Source organism: Macrobrachium rosenbergii, chromosome 5 (assembly GCF_040412425.1).
Source record: "Macrobrachium rosenbergii isolate ZJJX-2024 chromosome 5, ASM4041242v1, whole genome shotgun sequence".
Classification (NCBI taxonomy): Eukaryota; Metazoa; Arthropoda; class Malacostraca; order Decapoda; family Palaemonidae; genus Macrobrachium; species Macrobrachium rosenbergii.
In genome coordinates this window covers 40,395,110-40,413,120 of record NC_089745.1, presented here as the reverse complement: position 1 = coordinate 40,413,120, position 18,011 = coordinate 40,395,110, and the positions used below count along the sequence as shown (strand labels likewise).

The window sequence follows — 18,011 nt, the reverse complement described above, 5'->3', positions numbered from 1 at the left end:
ACTGATTGTTACTGGTTGCAGGCTAATTCACTTTTCAACAACTTTAATCAAAACTAAATTCAGCAAATTCAGCTATGAAGACAGTGAGAATAGGGAGTTGGAGTGGTTGGACAGCATGAAAATAAAGATGGATTACAAAGATCTAAAGGTGGAACTGAGAGGAACCCCAATAGTTGTATTAAGGAGTAATGGTTATGAGAGGCTGGAATGGCGGTAAAGTAAAAGGCTACAAAAGAAGGTGCAGCTAGGGGACGAAGGGACGTCGCAACCCCCCTTTAGTAATGCCTACAGTGCACCACGTAGGTGCACTGAGAGCACTCGAAAGGAATGGACTAACGCCTCGGCTTTTTCCCTTCAAAATGTAGTTTATGTGATGTGTCTTTCCATAAGGAAAGAACACCTGTTTGCTTGCCTGATAAATTATCTATGAATGGTATGATGAAACCGATATACTTAGAAATTTATATTTTTCCTCCAACGCAGTTTATCTTCATTAATGGTGTTAATGCACAACTGAAAGAATATTGACATTGTTGGCACAACTCGAATTCCATTTTTAAAAAATATAACACAATCGAACAACAGAAAGAAAAGACGAACACTGTTTTTTTTTTCAGATCATACCCATGGATGCTAACTGTTTTTAGAACGCTGTTAAAAACTATTTATTAAAACTAAGATATTACAAAATATAGACAAACAATTGCCGCTTCGAGAAAGAATCTTAAATCTTAGCATGTCCTTTGCAAATCCCCTCTCAAGGTCTTTAAATTTTCAAAGAAAACAGAGGAAAAAAATCAGAAATTCTCAAACACTTGAAAATTTCATGTCCACAAATATAAAACTTGTCTTTGTTTTCAGTATTAATAACAAACGTGACGAGGTGTTCCCAGAGGCGAAAAAAGTCTCCTTCAATGCAGGAAAAGCAACAGCTTCGAATCTAGAGTGTTTGCATCTTATATAAGATAAGAAGACGACGAGGAAGGTAGCCATCCGCCTTCATCGCCGACATCTTGCGCGAGCGGGTAGCTATCATTCTCTCTTCTCTTTTCCATCATGGAAAGCTTGAAGCTGCTCTTCCTTTTGGGTGGGTTGCGAATAATGTCTCTTTAGTTTTTATTTATCCTTTTGTATAAGTTACTCACGACGATATTTCGAGTTACGTTAGATTTTTTTTTTTTTTTCAGAATGCAACCCCGGCGTTAACTTCCTAAGACTACTCATTTGTTTTGTGGGCCCGTTCCTTACGATCAGAAAGCCGAAAAATAATTTTTCTATCTTCAAGCCTGTCACATATTGTTCCAGGTTTCATTGGCATATGTCAAAATTACATAAATGATAAATAAAAAAAGGCCTTTAGTTTCTTTAATGAAGTCACTGGAATAGGAACTGACAGGATATCAAACCTTCCACTACCTGGAGGTTGCCCTTTCTTTTATTTTCTAAATTTCCATCAGAGTCAACAGGCTGTAAACTCAAGGGGGTTCCAAAAGGGAATCAGTCTGCGGAGAGAGAATGAAATTCAGGAGATCAGCAGCAGAAAGCAGGCATGAACTTGCTCCTCGCTTTAACATTTGGAGATCAGAAGATTCCACGACTGCACTAGGCAAACTGTTCCACATTTTAGTAGTAGCCAAGAAAAAACTCCTAGCAAACTGAGTAGTATTAAACGTGATGTTAGAAAACGACACACCGGTTGCAACAGCAGCAGCCTGCCTAGTGCTGCAAGCAAAATCAGCTAGGTCAAGAAAAAATACAGTGCAGAGGATGTTTGTCATTGTGGAACATTCAAAGCAAAAAGCATAATGAACTATGATTCAAGTCAAAATTAAGAGTTGGCAAAATAAACTCGACTGATGACGTATTTTTATCTAAGAGTTTGAGGTGAGAGTCAGCACTAAATGGAGGTCTGCGCATGCGCTCTGACAAAAAATATTTGTGAATGAATCATTACTGACCGTCTCTTTTACTCATGAAGACGAAGACTGCTGTTATGAATTACTTGATTGTAGTTCTGTCGATCTCTCTCTTGATTTTTTGTTAAAGTTCCAGTGTCATCTATAATGTGATAGTGATGAGTTAGAATAGAATATAAAATTTAGCGCTGGGACCTATGATGAGGTCATGCAGGGCTGGAAAGGAAATTGAGAGTAGGTAGGTTTGAAAAGTGTAATAGGAGGAAAACCTCAAAGCAGTTGCACTATGAAACAATTGTTAGGAGAGTGTTGAGAAAAGTAAGATGGAGGAAAGAGAATATGAATAAAGGTACAGTAAAAGCAAAGGAAGGGGTCGCAGCTAGGGGCCGAAGGGACGCTGCAAAGAACTTTTTAAGTAATGCCTACAGGGCGCCACGTGAGGTGCACTGACGGCACTATCTCCCCCAAATTAGTTAGATAAATCAATCACTAAACTCGGTCGGATTCTCGGGTCTTAATGTAACTCATTGCCGCTGCTTCCAAATTCAAAGGTCTGTTTCGATTTTCTAATCATGAATTAGGATTTTGATTTAGTCTCTTTAACTGATTTCGATATCAGCCTCTTAATGGAATGGAATGGAATGGAATGTGGAATGGAATGTAGAGTTTAAGCTAAAGGCCAAGCACTGGGACCTATGAGGTCATTCAGCGCTGGAAAGGACACTGAGAGTAGGTAGGTTTGAAAGGTGTAACAGGAGGAAAACTTCGCAGTTGCACTGTGAGATAATTGTTAGGAGAAGGTGGATAGCAACATGGAAGAAAGATAACATGAATGGACGTACAGTAAAAGGAATGAAAGAGGTTGCAGCTAAGGGCCGAAGGGACGCTTCAAAGAGCCTTTAGTAATGCCTACAGTGCACCCCGTGAGGTGCACGTCAGTCTCTTAATTTACTTCACTCTTTCAGGTTTCACCCTTCACCCGGGTTCTTCTCGTCTGCTGAAGCGAGACGCGAGCAAAAATGGTAATGGATAAGTAGTTTACTCGATCAGAGATACAATTCTTTTTTATACATCTTGTAAATTCATATAATGTAAAATAATACCCACTGTAGCTTTGAAGTGGAACAAAGGAATTATTATTATTATTATTGAATTTTTTGTGAAGCTGCATTTATAATTGTAGAAGTTTTTATTTTCCTTATTGGGAGCTTCAAAAATCTCTGTAAAATCAAAGTTCACTATTATGTCATTATTATTAAAAGTATTATTATTTCTTTATTATTATTATTATTATTACAATTGCTGTTGTTTTGTCATTCTCGTGAGATTTTATATTAATTTGCAGGGTTTTTTTATACACGGCTTCAAAAATCTGGATAAAATCAAAGATTGGTTGCAGTCAGCGAACTTTAAAACCAAGAATTCTACGTTCATCTGACAGATCATCAAAACATCATAAATTTAAATTTTATATTAAAATTTGATGATTATTTTTCATCGGTAGTTTAAAAAGCAAACCTCTGTAAAAAAAAATGTTGCATTCAAACTTGTTACCTTGCGATGATTAAAACATTCCCTAATTAAAGAGAATGAAATTTTCAGGTATTTCGTTGGACCAAAGAGTTCTGCATTAATCTTCTTAACATTTCCTCACTAAAGATGAACCTGAATTCATTGTTGGTTTTCTCTCACTAAAGAGAATCAATCCCTATGACATTTCTCTCACTAAAGAGAACTCCCGATTAACATATTTTGTAAAACATTTCGCTTAGATGGAAATATTGTGAGTAATCACGGGCGTGGTTCATGATGGCATTTCTCTCACTAAAGGAGATCGAAAGTTTAAGATATTTCGTGGTCACTAAAGAGAATCATTCCTATAACACTTCTCTCACTAAATTGAGAACGTTCTTTTTTGAGATATTTCTCTTGCAGTCAAGAGAATCTTCATTCCATAACATTTCTCTCACTTAAAGAAATTACAAGATTTATTCTTTTAAGATATTTCGGTCACTCACGTTTTCCAAAGAGATTTTCTTCAATTCTTATAAAATTTCTCTCACTAAAGAGAAAGAAATTTTAAGATATTTCTCTCACTACAGAGAACCAGTTCCTATAACATTTCTCTCACTAAAGGGAACGAAATTTTAAAATAAATGATTTCTCTCACTAAAGAGAACGAATCATAAAAGCATTTCTCTCACTCAAGAGAATTAAATCCTATAACGTTTCTCTCAATGAAGAGAATGAAAAACTTTCAATATTCATCTCCCAGACCAACGCCCCACCCGTTCGATGACGCTGGAGGAGGGAGGGCACTGTTTGCATTTCAGCGACGCCACTTCGTGAACGGGACTTGGTCTGAGATGAGGAATTATTGCCACAAGACTGGAGGCGACACGCTCAAGTTGGACGACGCCAATTTGATCTACGACATCCATACGCGAATAGAATAGAATATAGGATTTAAGCCAAAGGCCAAGCGCTGGGACCTATGAGGTCGTTCAGCGCTGGAAAGGAAACTGAGATTAAAAAGGTTTTACAGGTGGCACAGGAGGAAAACCTCGCAGTCGCCCTGTGAATCAACTGTTAGGAGAGGGTGGAAAGTAAGACAGGGGCGTCATTTACTGGGGGGCTGGGGGGGCAACTGCCCGCCCCAAGACTCAAGTCCCCCATGCCTCAACTTGCCCCCCCTTCACACATCGGCGTTCTCTGTAGGAACAGATTTCTCAAGATCTTCTCTGGTACATCAATGATTTGACTTGCAGACAACTAAATTTGGGCTTCACTGGGCGAACTTCAGAAATGCATGTTAGAATTCTTTAAGCCTTCTCTCTTCCAGCATCACATATGCTTTCACAGCAAAGAGCGACTGGTATACTCCCACATATTTATAAAACTGAATATATATATATATATATATATATATATATATATATATATATATATATATATATATATATATATATATATATATATATATGTTAAAGTTGAGCACATGAAAAATTGTATTGTTTGTTCACGCAAAGAATAACAGGGCCTCATATAAACAGGATGGTATCTGACAAAGATTTTATTCACAAAAGTTACAAGCTTTCCTGGACTAACTGTCCCCAATGTCAGGTAACCGTAAAACGCATTTTACAGTTACCGGATGATGAAGACATTTGTTCCTTGAAAGCTTGTAACTTTATATATGTCATATATATATATATATATATATATATATATATATATATATATATATAATATGTACCTTTATATATATTGGAAGGACATGTGACTCCAGAAGGTGCTGGACCAGCACCCGTCTCCAGCCTGGCTGCAACCCACCAAAGTCAACTTAGTACCAAGGACATAATTCACTATCAAAGTCACCACAAAAATAATGTGATTTACGGTTTTTTCATTAGAACTGAACACTTGAATAGTTGTTGACAGGTGATAAAAATGATATGTAAATGAGGTGTTTCTAAACTGTCCAAGAACTTTAGCAAGCGTACGTGCTTATGGAGGAAATAAAACGGCCATTAATTTATACAATAAGATTCCACAGACTAAGATTTTTATTTGAAAAAAAAAAATGTTTAGTAAAAATTAACATTTCTACACGAAGCAAGTCACAACCTAGCTGACAATACCAACAGTAGAGCAGAACTAAGTAGGTCACAACTAACTGACAATACCAACAGAAGAGCAGAAATTAGTAGGTCACAGTCAACTGACAATACAACAGTAGAGCAGAACTAAGTAGGTCACAACTAACTGACAATACCAACCGTAGAGCAGAACTAAGTAGGTCACAACTAACTGACAATACCAACAGTAGAGCAGAATTAAGTAGGTCACAATTGACAATATCAACAGTAGAGCATAACTAAGTAAGTCACAACTGGCAAAACCAACTAAAGCAGAATTAAGTAGGTTACAACTGATAATACCAACAATAGAGCAGAACTAAGTAGGTCACAACTGACACTACCAACAGTAGAGTAGAACTAAGTCACAATTGACAATTCCAGCAGTAGATCACATCTAATGCACAATACCAATATTCGACCATCGAAAACAAGTGCCAACAGACGCCACAAACCAGAGAGAGCTGAGACTGTCAGGTCATTCTTTGATCTGGTATTCGCAAATGGCAGAATGACTCTCATCGCAGTCAGAGTCGTGGAAGAGGAAGAAGAATCGACGCTGGAAAGTCATGCAGTTCTGCGCCTCTCCTCCCTGGGGTTCCCTGCTGACGGTGTCGGCGTTGCAGTTTATGCCCCAGAAGGGAGACCCCATCTTCACCAGGGTCCCGTCTGTCCACTTCCACTCTCCCTCCTTTTCCCCGTCGTTGCCGCCCAGCCAGAAGTGGTCCGTCACGAGTTCTGTCGAAGACCGTTTTCATGTATGGACCAATTACACTCTGTATGTGTAAGCAGTTACACAACAAAACTCGCTCTGAAGACATCCTTGTAACCTTCAAAAACACACTAGTTTCGAGCCACACTAACTACTAAGCTTCTCTACAGGAGTTCTTACGTCCACCAGAAGATGAGCCTAGTGTAGCTCGTAACTGTTGTATTTTTCAAGACTAAATGGCCTCTTTGGAATGGGTTTCTTTATTTTACTTGTAGCAGTTTTCACGAAAGGTAACCTTAGGTCCCTCAGTCATCACAAGCTATGTTTAGATTAGCCTTATATTAGATGGCCACAAAGCGATTTCATATTGGGTGCTTAGGTGCAAAAAATATCAGAATTTGTTCCACCAGCTAATATTATGTACCTTTATCTCCGACGAGTTGAATCAGGTCGTACAAGAAATCGGCGCTGTCTACCTTCAGTAAGTCGCCGTCTAAGTCCTGACAATAGAACCTCATGACATTCCAGGTACTTGTCAGCTCAGCAAAATAAAGACATCGACCCAAGACGTCCTCGAATGGAGGGGGACAACCTTCGCCCACTGCGATAATAAACATATAACTGAAAGTGTCATAGCCTGAACGTTTGTATACTGTAGTAATGAATATAAATGTTGACACAAATTATATTAACATGTTGAGGAAAGCTATATTTTTAATTATTAAAAAAAAAAGTCTGATGATGTAAAACATCCAAAGTTTGCAAAGGTCGTCTTTCTGAAGCAGAAAATCAACTGCTTGTAAAAACATTCTTCTGTAGTTTCAGTACACTGAGCTGGACCATATTGTCCTTTTCTTGGCAAAGTGTCGAATATGCATTTTTTTTCAGTTTCCTGAGTTATCTGCATCGACAGTGATTTTGTCATCGACTTCTTGTTTTCAGCAAAGTATTAAGTCTGTCTCTCTCGCCATCTAGCATGTATGGTGAGAGAGACACCTTGACATGTAGCTGAAACAATAAGTCAATGACAAGATCACCGTCGTGCAGATAACTAAAAAAAAAATTGAAAAATTCACATCCAAAACTTTGCCAAAAAAAAGGGGGGGGGCCCGAATTAAATGATTGCAAAAATATAGGCTACTTCTGCAGTTTTAGTTAATGAACACCATATTCTCTGGAAGCTTGAATTTCAAGTCAATGGCCCTTGCGGTGGGCTTGTTCCACATGAACAGGGTTCACCTTCATAATAATAATAATAATAATAATAATAATAATAATAATAATAATAATAATAATAATAATAATAATAATAACAATAAAGTGGTTATAGCAAAAACACACAGAAAAATCTCATACCATCTGTTTCCTGTGAAGGACTAGACCCACACAGACTGCAGGACGTCCCACCAAGAACCAGCCCTGGAAGAGAAAGAGGGTGGTAAGCAGATGTATTAAATCCACCTTACATGCAAGACACACACATATGACTTCTCAACTGCACATTTAAGTACACACCTGCTTATAGGCACAGAGGCATAAACAACGGCTGACTGATTTATGAAATCTAGACTGTGAAACTAAGCAGTGGGTCACTTTCGCCCATTCAGAGCTTACGACAGTGAAAGGAGGGAGTCAGAGTGGTTGGACAGCAAGATAAAGAGGAATAGAATAGAATAAAGAATTTACACCAAAGCCCAAGCGCTGGGACCTATGAGATCATTCAATGCTGAAAGGGACATTGCCAGTACAAAAGTTTGAAAGGCGTAACACAAGGAAAACCTCAAGTTGCACTATGAATCAGTTGTTAGGTGGAAAGTAAAATGGAGGAAAGAGAATATGAATGGAGGTAATTGAGGTACAGTGAAAGGAATGAAAGGGGCTACAGCTAAGGGGCCGAAGGACGCTGCAAACACCCTTTAGAAATGCTCACAGTGCACCACTTGAGGGGCACTGACGTCACTACTACTACGAGGCACATACAGAAGTGTCAGCCTTTGTTCCTCAGCAAATATATTGGGATGAAATTTCGGTCCCAACACTCCTCTGGGTCCGACTCACCACAGTTGACTATCAACAATATCATTCATTACCTAGTTGCATTCTCTCTAGGGGATCAAACCTAGGGTCAGGCTTTCTTGTTGGTGAAGTAAGCGTTCTAACTGCTGGACCACAAGGGCTGATTATATACATACATACATACATACATACATACATACATACATACACACACACACACACGTCAGCTCGAGGAATGATTAAATAAACATACTAAAATGTGACTTGTCTCACCAGTGATACAAAGCAGCTGCAGGTTTCCCATTGTAAGAGCGAAATTGGAAATTACGCAGCACTCCATGAATTGGAAACAGACTTAATGTACCGCCTTTAATAGTCTTGCATGCATCAGGGCCTGGAGATAAGATGGGAACTAACTGTGTGAGCCTCTGTTATCTCTTCACTGTTGTTTCTTTCCTTTTGTGAAATTTTCTTGAACTGCAATCTTTTCCTCAACAAAGACCCGGGCACACACATAAGCACGCACACACACACACACACATATATTGTTACGTGTGTGGGTCTTGGTTGATCATGTATTATTCAATTTACGTAGTTTTCACGGCCCTGCAAACCAAGATTACACGTAACCTGCCACTTGAAGCCAAAAGTTAACCTCAAAGACAGTCGTTAATTAGCCAAAGGTCGCCAGTTAAGGGTTATTAACCTTAACAAAGAATATTTGAGATGAATTTGATTTTAAACGCAACGGTTCTTCCAAACATTCGGACGCTAGGCATAAAAAGCATCGAGACTTAACCTGATTTTGATTACCTAAATCCTAGGTATTTTACTGGAATAACGGGGTTGAAGCTAACAATATAATAATTTGGCTTAATCTAGACTTCGTAAACACGATTACCTTCAATGGTGGCCGGAGAATGAAAACAAAGAAAGAGTTGGAAATAGAAAAAAGGTTAAAAGAATGGACGAAGTTTCAACAACACACAGACTCTACCTGAAGGACGAAGCGTTGGCGCGCATTACAACGGACGTGATGAAGTTGTGTAGTGTTTCTTCTTGCTCCACCATTCACTAAAATATAATAGACAAAGAAAGGGGACAGGGCCACCTTCCAGACGTCTGCTCGAGACGGCGGCTAGTTTCTCTCTGTCTGTCTCTTGTCCTGACCAGCGCTGGGTCAAAACAGGCCTACAGTCATGCCTTAGGCGTCTATGCTCTGTTAAAAACATTCGCCACGAGAGACAGGTAGAAAGGAAAAAGGACTTTAGGACCACCTATTCTTAAAGTTGAATATGGAAATTTCTCCTATGGGGTTAAATGCCTAAATGCTACCTATTCCTTTCTCCAACGGATGTTAAAGTTTGAACTGAAGACGCTCCTAATGCGGACAATGGCTTTTCCGGTCTTGGTCAGGCTGATATTATTTACAATCAAATGTTACGAGGGCGAACAGCAGTAATATTTATAAAAGCTCCCCCTTAAGAGGGCCTTCACTCCCTTTTCGGGCGTGAAGGTCTGTACTAAACAAGCTGTTCGCCTCTATTAGGTTACTCTTCTTCCCTGAGCAGATTAGTCCTGGTTAGCCTACCTAGCTACAGAACTACCTAACCCTAGATAGGATATGAGCTATAATCACTACTTTACCTAATTCTAACAGTACTAGAAGGTGCTTACGGTTATTATAGGCTACCTCCTACAATCATGATGTTTTTAGACCTAGCCTAGTGGTACATTCTATGATATTCCCTAGCCTAACCTATCCTAACCCGACCATAGCACCAACATAAGAGTTAATGTTCTAACTAAATCACAACTTGGTTTATGTTTAATACAATTAAAATTTACTAGTTAATTCATGAGGGTTGCCTCATATGATAAATGGGTGGGTGCCTCACGGAGGTCTTAAGCCATGCGTGTCCTGAGCATCGTGGCTCAGTTCACAATAGTTAAGATTATTGAAATTAGTTAGGCTACTTACGTGATTACTGCGGCTCGGTGGTAAGTGGAAGGAACAAGGTTACTAAATTGATGTACCGTACTTTAAGGCGGCCTAGGCTATGTACAATAAAAGGAAGAGATCACACTGGCTACCTCCTCTGGGCAAGGGGCCAGGATCACTCTTAGATGTTAGGGCACTGTGCCGAGAGGGCACTAGTGCCAGGATGAGCTTATAGCTCGGCAACTACTGGGCTCTCTTCCGCCCCTTCTTCTTCTTCTTCTTCGGGTTCCTCCAAGGCCTATCAGTAGCTGGCCTAGCAGGTGATGAGAGCACCGACTCCGGGGACAGGCCAGAAGGGCTAGCGGGCGCGAAGTCAGGGGCAACTGCAAAAGCTGCGGGAGGACTCCCTACTCCGGCTGCTGCGACAACCGGAGCGAGAGCGATCTCGACTTCTGCGTCCGAGGATGCCAGTTCATGGTCTTCCAAGGAAGGGGTACCATTTCGATCCTCCAGGGGTTCATCCCCTGGAGTCAAATTTTGCAAAGAAGAATCTTGCAAAGAAGAAGTTTCGGGTGCTGGAGGCTCTCCAGTCGCGATGATCAACTGCATGGGGAATCCTAAATCTCCCGGAGGAGGATTAGCCTCATGATTTAGACCCGGCATAGGGGCCTTTTCCATTGGTAGCTCAACGTCCGGGACGGACGGAGTCTGGCACTGCTCAGTGCTCGCAAGTGGCACTGGCAGCAGTTGAGGATCAGGCATGCCTGACGAGCGGTCTGGAGGTGCAATACCTCGCGGACGACTTGTGTTTGGCTGCAGCAGAGATTCCTGCCCCAGCGGGAGATCGTAGCCTCTCGGTGAGTTTTGTTCGGGGGCGTCCGCTGGGCGTTGCTTGGTTGGGCAGCCCTCCCAATTTGTGGAGTGGTCTGCCCGCTTGCACGTCCTGCAGCGGTACTGCTCCTCCTGAATCTCTCTTCGCGGAGGGGGAGACCTCTTGGTGGGCCAGCCCTTCGCGATTGGAGAGGGCTAGGCCTGGAATAGTTTGGGTTGTGCCCCTTCCGCGGACCACTTTGGTGGGCGGAAGGTGGAGGTTTGTCACTACTGAGAGTGTTAGATGGGGCCTCCGTGGAGGAGGTAACGTGGCTGCGGAGTGGCGTTGGTGACGGGCTTCCGCAGAGAAGATCCCCACCCAACAAGAAGACCACTCCGGGCCGAATTCCACCTACCACGCCAAAGGCGGTGGGGTATCGTGCCCCAAGGTGTCATTACCTGGAGTTGGACCGTAGGAACGGTAATGGTGTGGCCCTCTATCCACTTCATTTCCCACCGCGTTTCTTCGTCAACCACAGCACCGGCTGGCACTTGGGCCCTAGTGATCAGGCTAATGTCTGCCGCAGTGTCTACTGTGACCGGAAGGGTCACTGGCAGGCTAGTGCTCTGAAGAGGGGCCACCGAGATGAACTGGGTTTCCAGTCTCTCGGGTAAAGGATCCGGTGCGGACCAGCAGCAGAAAATGAAGTGCTGATTAGGTTGACAAATTTGGTGGTGGGGACATGATGTGGACAGGCCGGAGATCCAGCATTGTAGTGGCTAGCAGCCCCACAGGATTTGCACGGGCCTTTTGGATGGGCTCGGTGGCCTGCAGTAACTGTTGGAGGAGAGGGCTGAGCGGATGAATCGGGAGCGGAGTTCTGGCTGGTAGGGTTAGGCTGCTTATTAGTGCCGAGTTTGTATCGGCACTCAGCTTCAGCGTGGCCCCCCTTCTTGCAATAGGTGCATATGGTCTTGCTCGGCAGTCCATTCTTCGGGCGAGTGGAGTTCGAGAGGTAGGCCGGAGGGATGATTCGCTTCTGAGAGGTGCTATGCGACTGACTGAAAGTTTCCCATGAATCAGCCATGCGACAAGCTTCCATAAGTGTGGAGGGCTGTTTATCGTTAAGATATACAGCAAGGGGCCCAGGCACACATTGGAAAAGGTCTTCTAGCATGGTCCGATTGAAAAGATCCTCAAACGTCATGCAGGCCAAGGAGTTGAACCAGCGAGTACCGGACTGGGTTTTGTGACATGCCCATTCCGTCCAAGACCAGCCGACTTCCTTGGCAAGACCTCGGAACCGTTGTCTCCATTTTTCTGGGGTTATCTCGTAGGCCTTTGTAATGACTCTACGAACTTCCGCCATGTTGCCTCTCTGGCTCTTCTCCAGTGAGCGAAGCGCTGCCTTGGCTTTTCCCTCCATATGCTTGGCTAGTATCAAGGCTCTCTCCGTCTCCGTGGTGCTGTAGTTATCGAAAAGAGCCTCGATCTCCTCCAGCCATGCTTCTGGCTCGTCCTCAGTCCACTTGGGGACTAGGGAATTGATGCTCGAAATTGGAGCGTTTGATGCAGCAGGTGTAGGACTGGAGGCTTGATGGCTAGCCATAGCTTCGGCATTCTCCATTTTCGCTCTCTCAAGCTCGAGCTCCTTCTCCTTTAGGGCTAACTCAGTTTCCTTGCAGGCTAACTCATGCTGTCTTCTTCTTTCTTCTCTTTCCTCTTCATATTGCCTTTGCTCGGCTTCACACACCCTTCGTTCTTCTTCATACTTCCTCTGCTCGGCTCTTTCCTCTGCTCGAGTCTTTCTTCCTTCTCCCGCTTGGCCAAGTCGTCCACTTGCTCCTTAACCCAGGTAGTAAGTTCCGAGCCGGTGAGACCTGCCGCCGTCCCCAGCCCCAGGAAGGTTTTATAATGCTCTGCTGCCATGGTTCTGGTGGGGAAGGGCGTCTAACCGGGTCGACTGGGCGTACTTGGGCAGCGAGGAAGTGTCTCTTCAATGACATGGCACCCTTTCAAAAGGTGGCACTGTAGTTTGGGTGTGCCGTGTACAGGTCACACTGGTGGCACTCAGTATCCCTAGGCACTGGTGCAGGTTAGGTCCCAGAAGAACTTTCTCTTCTGTGTTCCCTTTTGTTTTCTTTAGTGGCACTTATGGTGCCAATGTGTTCCTAGGGACCCTCTACTGGAGTCCAACTAGGCTATATGGGAGGAAAGGCACTCTACACCCCCTGCAGAGTGCAACAATCGAATGAGAGAGAAAGGGAAGGTAAAAGAAAGAGAGAGAGAGAGAGAGTAAGCTATTCAAGTGATGACAGTGCAGCAAATTATTGGCACTGTTGAATAAAGTGAATTTGGGTTTTTTTTTTTTTTTTAAAGATCCTCGTGAGTGGCTGGTCCCAGTACCCAACCCAGTGCTGGCCCCTTCTTCTTTCAGAGGGTGAAAACTACTGTTTGCTTCGGTCTGGATAGCAGGCCTCACTCGTGACCGACAGTTTATCACTGTATTGAAATTACTCTTAACTTGTCCTCATCTATTGTGGGACAGAGGTGTTTCTTTTATTTGGTTTATTGTATTCGAATTAATTAGCCTAGTGTCGGCCGTTCTTTCTTTGAAGAGGGTCACGTACACTTAGGTTAGGAATGCTTACTTGAATGACGAGAGAGAGAGAGAGAGAGAGAGAGAGAGAGAGAGAGAGAGAGAGAGAGAGAGAGAGAGAGAGAGAGATTTTCAATCAGCCAATGTCTTGCTGGTTGAGAACATTATAAGCAAAGATTTTATACATGCACAATGGCATGGATCTTAATAAAATGATATAGATGCGTCGTCTTGGCTTCCTTAGGGATGGCTTTATTATCTTAATTTTCCTGGGAGCCGACGTCACAAAAGTTTATCGTAAAATTTTAAATTCTCTTTATATGATTTTTATAGCAGGTATTTGTATAGGAACTTGTTATGGTATTACTCCTAACTAAGGCCTATCTTTCCCTGCCTAAATTATCTTTTTGTTTTTTTGTCTAGCTAAGATATCTGTCTAACTTCTACTACGCCGAGAAAGTAGTTCCAAAAAGGCTGGGAGCAGAGTGGTCACAACAGAGAATGACAATAACAAGGTCTTAAGATGGCGGAAAATCCCGTTAGGCCTAAATTTCAAAACAACCTCGGCCGGCGAAGGAAACATCAAATGGCGGTTCTCTCACAAACAGTTCGAACAATTTCAAAACAACCGCTACGAACACGGGGAGGAATCCAAATGGCGGGTATTTCCTTTTAGCACCAAATTCAAAAAACAACGCACGAAACAAATGCAGGTATCCAGATTTTACTTTAAATATACCAATCATGCATAGCGTTTTACGTTACGGATGGAAAACTAAATTACCAAACAACTTTGTCTTTTTGTTATTGTATTCTCACGGAAACATCCTCAACAAACAATGGAATAGATTTGCTATTCCTGCCTGACCAAATTTACTTTGTTGAAAATGTATTTTTATTGATAAAATTACTACTTCAGTTCGTTTGCTACTTCACTGACACGGTTTTTTGAATGATTCCCGCTATATGAAACAATAACGATCGGAACTGCCGACGCGATTTCTACATTACTTTGTGTATATGAAATGGGCTCCGCTTTTTGAATTAGGATTCGTTATGAACGACTTGATTCACGTAAGAATGCCCTTGTCTTAAACGTTACAAATTGCGACTTGCTCTGCTCTCGACGCACCCTTGCCTACCTACGCTAATTCTCGCTACACTTGTTATTATAACTATTCTCTTTACTGCTTATTATTATGCCTCGTTCTTTGTTTGGAAGATTGAAATGGAATTCAATATCTGACTTTTATCTTTGGAAATAATGTAATTTTAATTTCCTTTTCTCCAGATTCTTTCTCTAAACTTTACTTTTAGATTCTAAGCAAGGTCGCCAATGTTACGTGTGTGGGTCTTGGTTGATCATGTATTATTCAATTTACGTAGTTTTCACGGCCCTGCAAACCAAGATTACACGTAACCTGCCACTTGAAGCCAAAAGTTAACCTCAAAGACAGTCGTTAATTAGCCAAAGGTCGCCAGTTAAGGGTTATTAACCTTAACAAAGAATATTTGAGATGAATTTGATTTTAAACGCAACGGTTCTTCCAAACATTCGGACGCTAGGCATAAAAAGCATCGAGACTTAACCTGATTTTGCTTACCCTAAATCCTAGGTATTTTACTGGAATAACGGGGTTGAAGCTAACAATATAATAATTTGGCTTAATCTAGACTTCGTAAAGCGATTACCTTCAATGGTGGCCGGAGAATGAAACAAAGAAAGAGTTGGAAATACAGAAAAGAGGTTAAAAGAATGGACGAAGTTTCGAACAGCACACAGACTCTACCTTAAGGACGAAGCGTTGGCGCGCATTACAACGGACGTGATGAAGTTGTGTAGTGTTTCTTGCTCCACCATTCACTAAAATATAATAGACAAAGGCGGGGACAGGGCCACCTTCCAGACGTCTGCTCGAGACGGCGGCTAGTTTCTCTCTGTCTCTTGTCTGACCAGCGCTGGGTCAAAACAGGCCTACAGTCATGCCTTAGGCGTCTATGCTCTGTTAAAAACATTCGCCACGAGAGACAGGTAGAAAGGAAAAAAGGACTTTAGGACCACCTATTCTTAAAGTTGAATATGGAAATTTCTCCTATGGGGTTAAATGCCTAAATGCTACCTATTCCTTTCTCCAACGGATGTTAAAGTTTGAACTGAAGACGCTCCTAATGCGGACAATGGCTTTTCCCGGTCTTGGTCAGGCTGATATTATTTACAATCAAATGTTACGAGGGCGAACAGCAGTAATATTTATAAAAATATATATATATATATATATATATATATATATATATATATAATTTATATAAAATTCAATAATTGCCCCTCTGATAAACATTAGGCCTATACAATTTCTTGCATACCCATGGCATTCCTGTTAAACGCGAAAAGCTAACTGAATTCATCCAAGAACAAAGGAGATGCACTGAATAAGAATTTTTGTCACTCAAACACGCCTGATTTTGTAAACTGACAAATATTCAGCCAGAAATATCACTGAACATCAAATTCACCCTACAATAGGAATAACTCACAACTAAGGAAATTATAAATGATAAATGCATCTACCTTGACAGCTTTATTGGTTAAAGGCTATTGTTTATCTTTGTATCCAAACATAGGCCCAGGTTGTCTTTATCAGTCGTATTTCCCTTGGGTGTAAGTTATTCTCGAGGTTTGGTGAATTTCATATTAAACGATATTAATATATATATATATATATATATATATATATATATATATATATATATATACACACACACACACACGGGGAGAAATAATGCGCCACATCAAACGAGAAACCCGCCGACAAGAAGTGCTGAAGCTGTTATGTCAAATTTAGTTCTATATTTACATTTCGCAATTCATTAAAATTTAAACATTACAGCTGACTTCAGATGTTTATTTTATTTCAACATAATTTCTATATATAATCTACGGAATTACTGCCGTAATTAATTTTTCTACTTATGTTAAAATTGCAATTTAAACATTGTTTTGGATATCAATGTTTACATTTAATGGGTTCCGTACTATACGTTACCCGCTGCAGGACCATCAGTGACCATTTATTGTTTTATAGTTTCTTTGCGAGTGTTGTGAATTTACTGTAAACTCGAAAGACATTTTACAGGTTCATTTTGCCTACCTTTCTGATCTTCCATTAGAAACTTGAGTATTAGTGAGAGAGAAAAAGATGCTGATCTTTTCGGCAACATGGAAGATCGTCTGTCTTGCAGCCGGACAGACATAAGTTGAAGGAAAACGATCTAGGCTAGGCTAGGCTAACTTGAAAATCAACTTGGTCGTTGGTAAGTAGGATGACCTTCTATTAATGTATTATATATATATATTTTGCATTTCCTTTCATCAAAAGCTGGTTGTGCGACTAATGGGTGAGCCTATATTTTACGTAGTGAGTAAATTTTTATAGAGTTCTGAATTACTTACTTTGCTTCCGTAAAGTTATCTTGTCGTCACTTTAAACACATTTGTATTCTAGTTCACTTTCGTCACAAATGAAAAGTTATCGAAATAAGGGTAGCCACGAGTACGCCAAAACACTGACTTATGGCGCCATGCTAAAGAGTAGACGTACCTTGGTGCTGCCATCTGTCCTCCCTTTTCGGAATGACGAGTAATCATCCACTAAATGATTTTGATAATTGCGACTGTTTACTTAGAAAGGCATACTTACATACAATCGTCCTAACTTATCTTCCAGAACTTAACCAAAGGCTCGGTGACTTACCTAATTTGAAGGGATGATTTGCCTTCAACTCAATCTGACCTGGTGTTGTTGGGGAAGGGGGTCGGTTTGTTGTTGTAAAGAAGCGTCTTTCAGTTTTCACTAAGATATCAATATTTTTGTGACATTTCATTTTCAGCGGAAGTGTTATACAGAAAACGCTATTCAGATTGGTATGAGTAAAGGTGGAAAACCATATATAAATAGCGTAAATAAGTAGGTGCTCATGGTAAAATAATACCTGATTAATTTATAATTGATTAAAGCAACTGAATACCGAGTGTGGTGGCGATTGATTTGTAAAATTGAAATTAAGATTGTTTTAGCAAGCGTCACTTACACTATACATGATCAATGTTATTTCAGTGTCACATTTATCATTAGTCTTCTTCTTTGTCGTACGCTTTGCCCAATTTTATATGGGGTCGTTTCTTGTTAGCCTTCTCCACCTTTCTATGTCCAGTGCAATCACATTTATCAATGGCATAACTACCATTAACGTTTTTTTTATATACCCAGAGAAACGTTAGTATAAAACAAATATAGGGACGTTTCTGCTTGCATATGTGTATGGATATCTGGAAGTACTGAGGTGAGATTGTCAGTTAAATAACTGGTTGCGGTCAGG

General features: G+C 41.1%; 1 protein-coding gene across 1 annotated transcript; it reads right to left on the bottom strand.

The window, feature by feature from the left end:
• Positions 1-5,446: 5,446 nt before the first annotated feature.
• LOC136838699 (C-type lectin domain family 17, member A-like) lies at positions 5,447-8,449 on the bottom strand. Its single transcript, XM_067104104.1, has 4 exons — positions 8,357-8,449; positions 7,623-7,685; positions 6,691-6,867; positions 5,447-6,292 (listed from the first exon to the last, which is right to left on the bottom strand). The coding sequence occupies exons 1-4, from the start codon at positions 8,364-8,366 to the stop codon at positions 6,033-6,035; spliced, it is 510 nt and encodes a 169-aa protein (XP_066960205.1). The 5' UTR covers positions 8,367-8,449; the 3' UTR covers positions 5,447-6,032.
• Positions 8,450-18,011: the final 9,562 nt, after the last annotated feature.

Excerpts from the sequence above, each read along its gene's own strand:
- LOC136838699 (XM_067104104.1), bottom strand. Across the intron at positions 6,868-7,622 it reads TCCTTCACAGGAAACAGATG|TGGGCGAAGGTTGTCCCCCT; the intron begins GTATGAGATTTT and ends TTATTATCGCAG. Across the intron at positions 6,293-6,690 it reads TCAACTCGTCGGAGATAAAG|AACTCGTGACGGACCACTTC; the intron begins GTACATAATATT and ends GGTCTTCGACAG.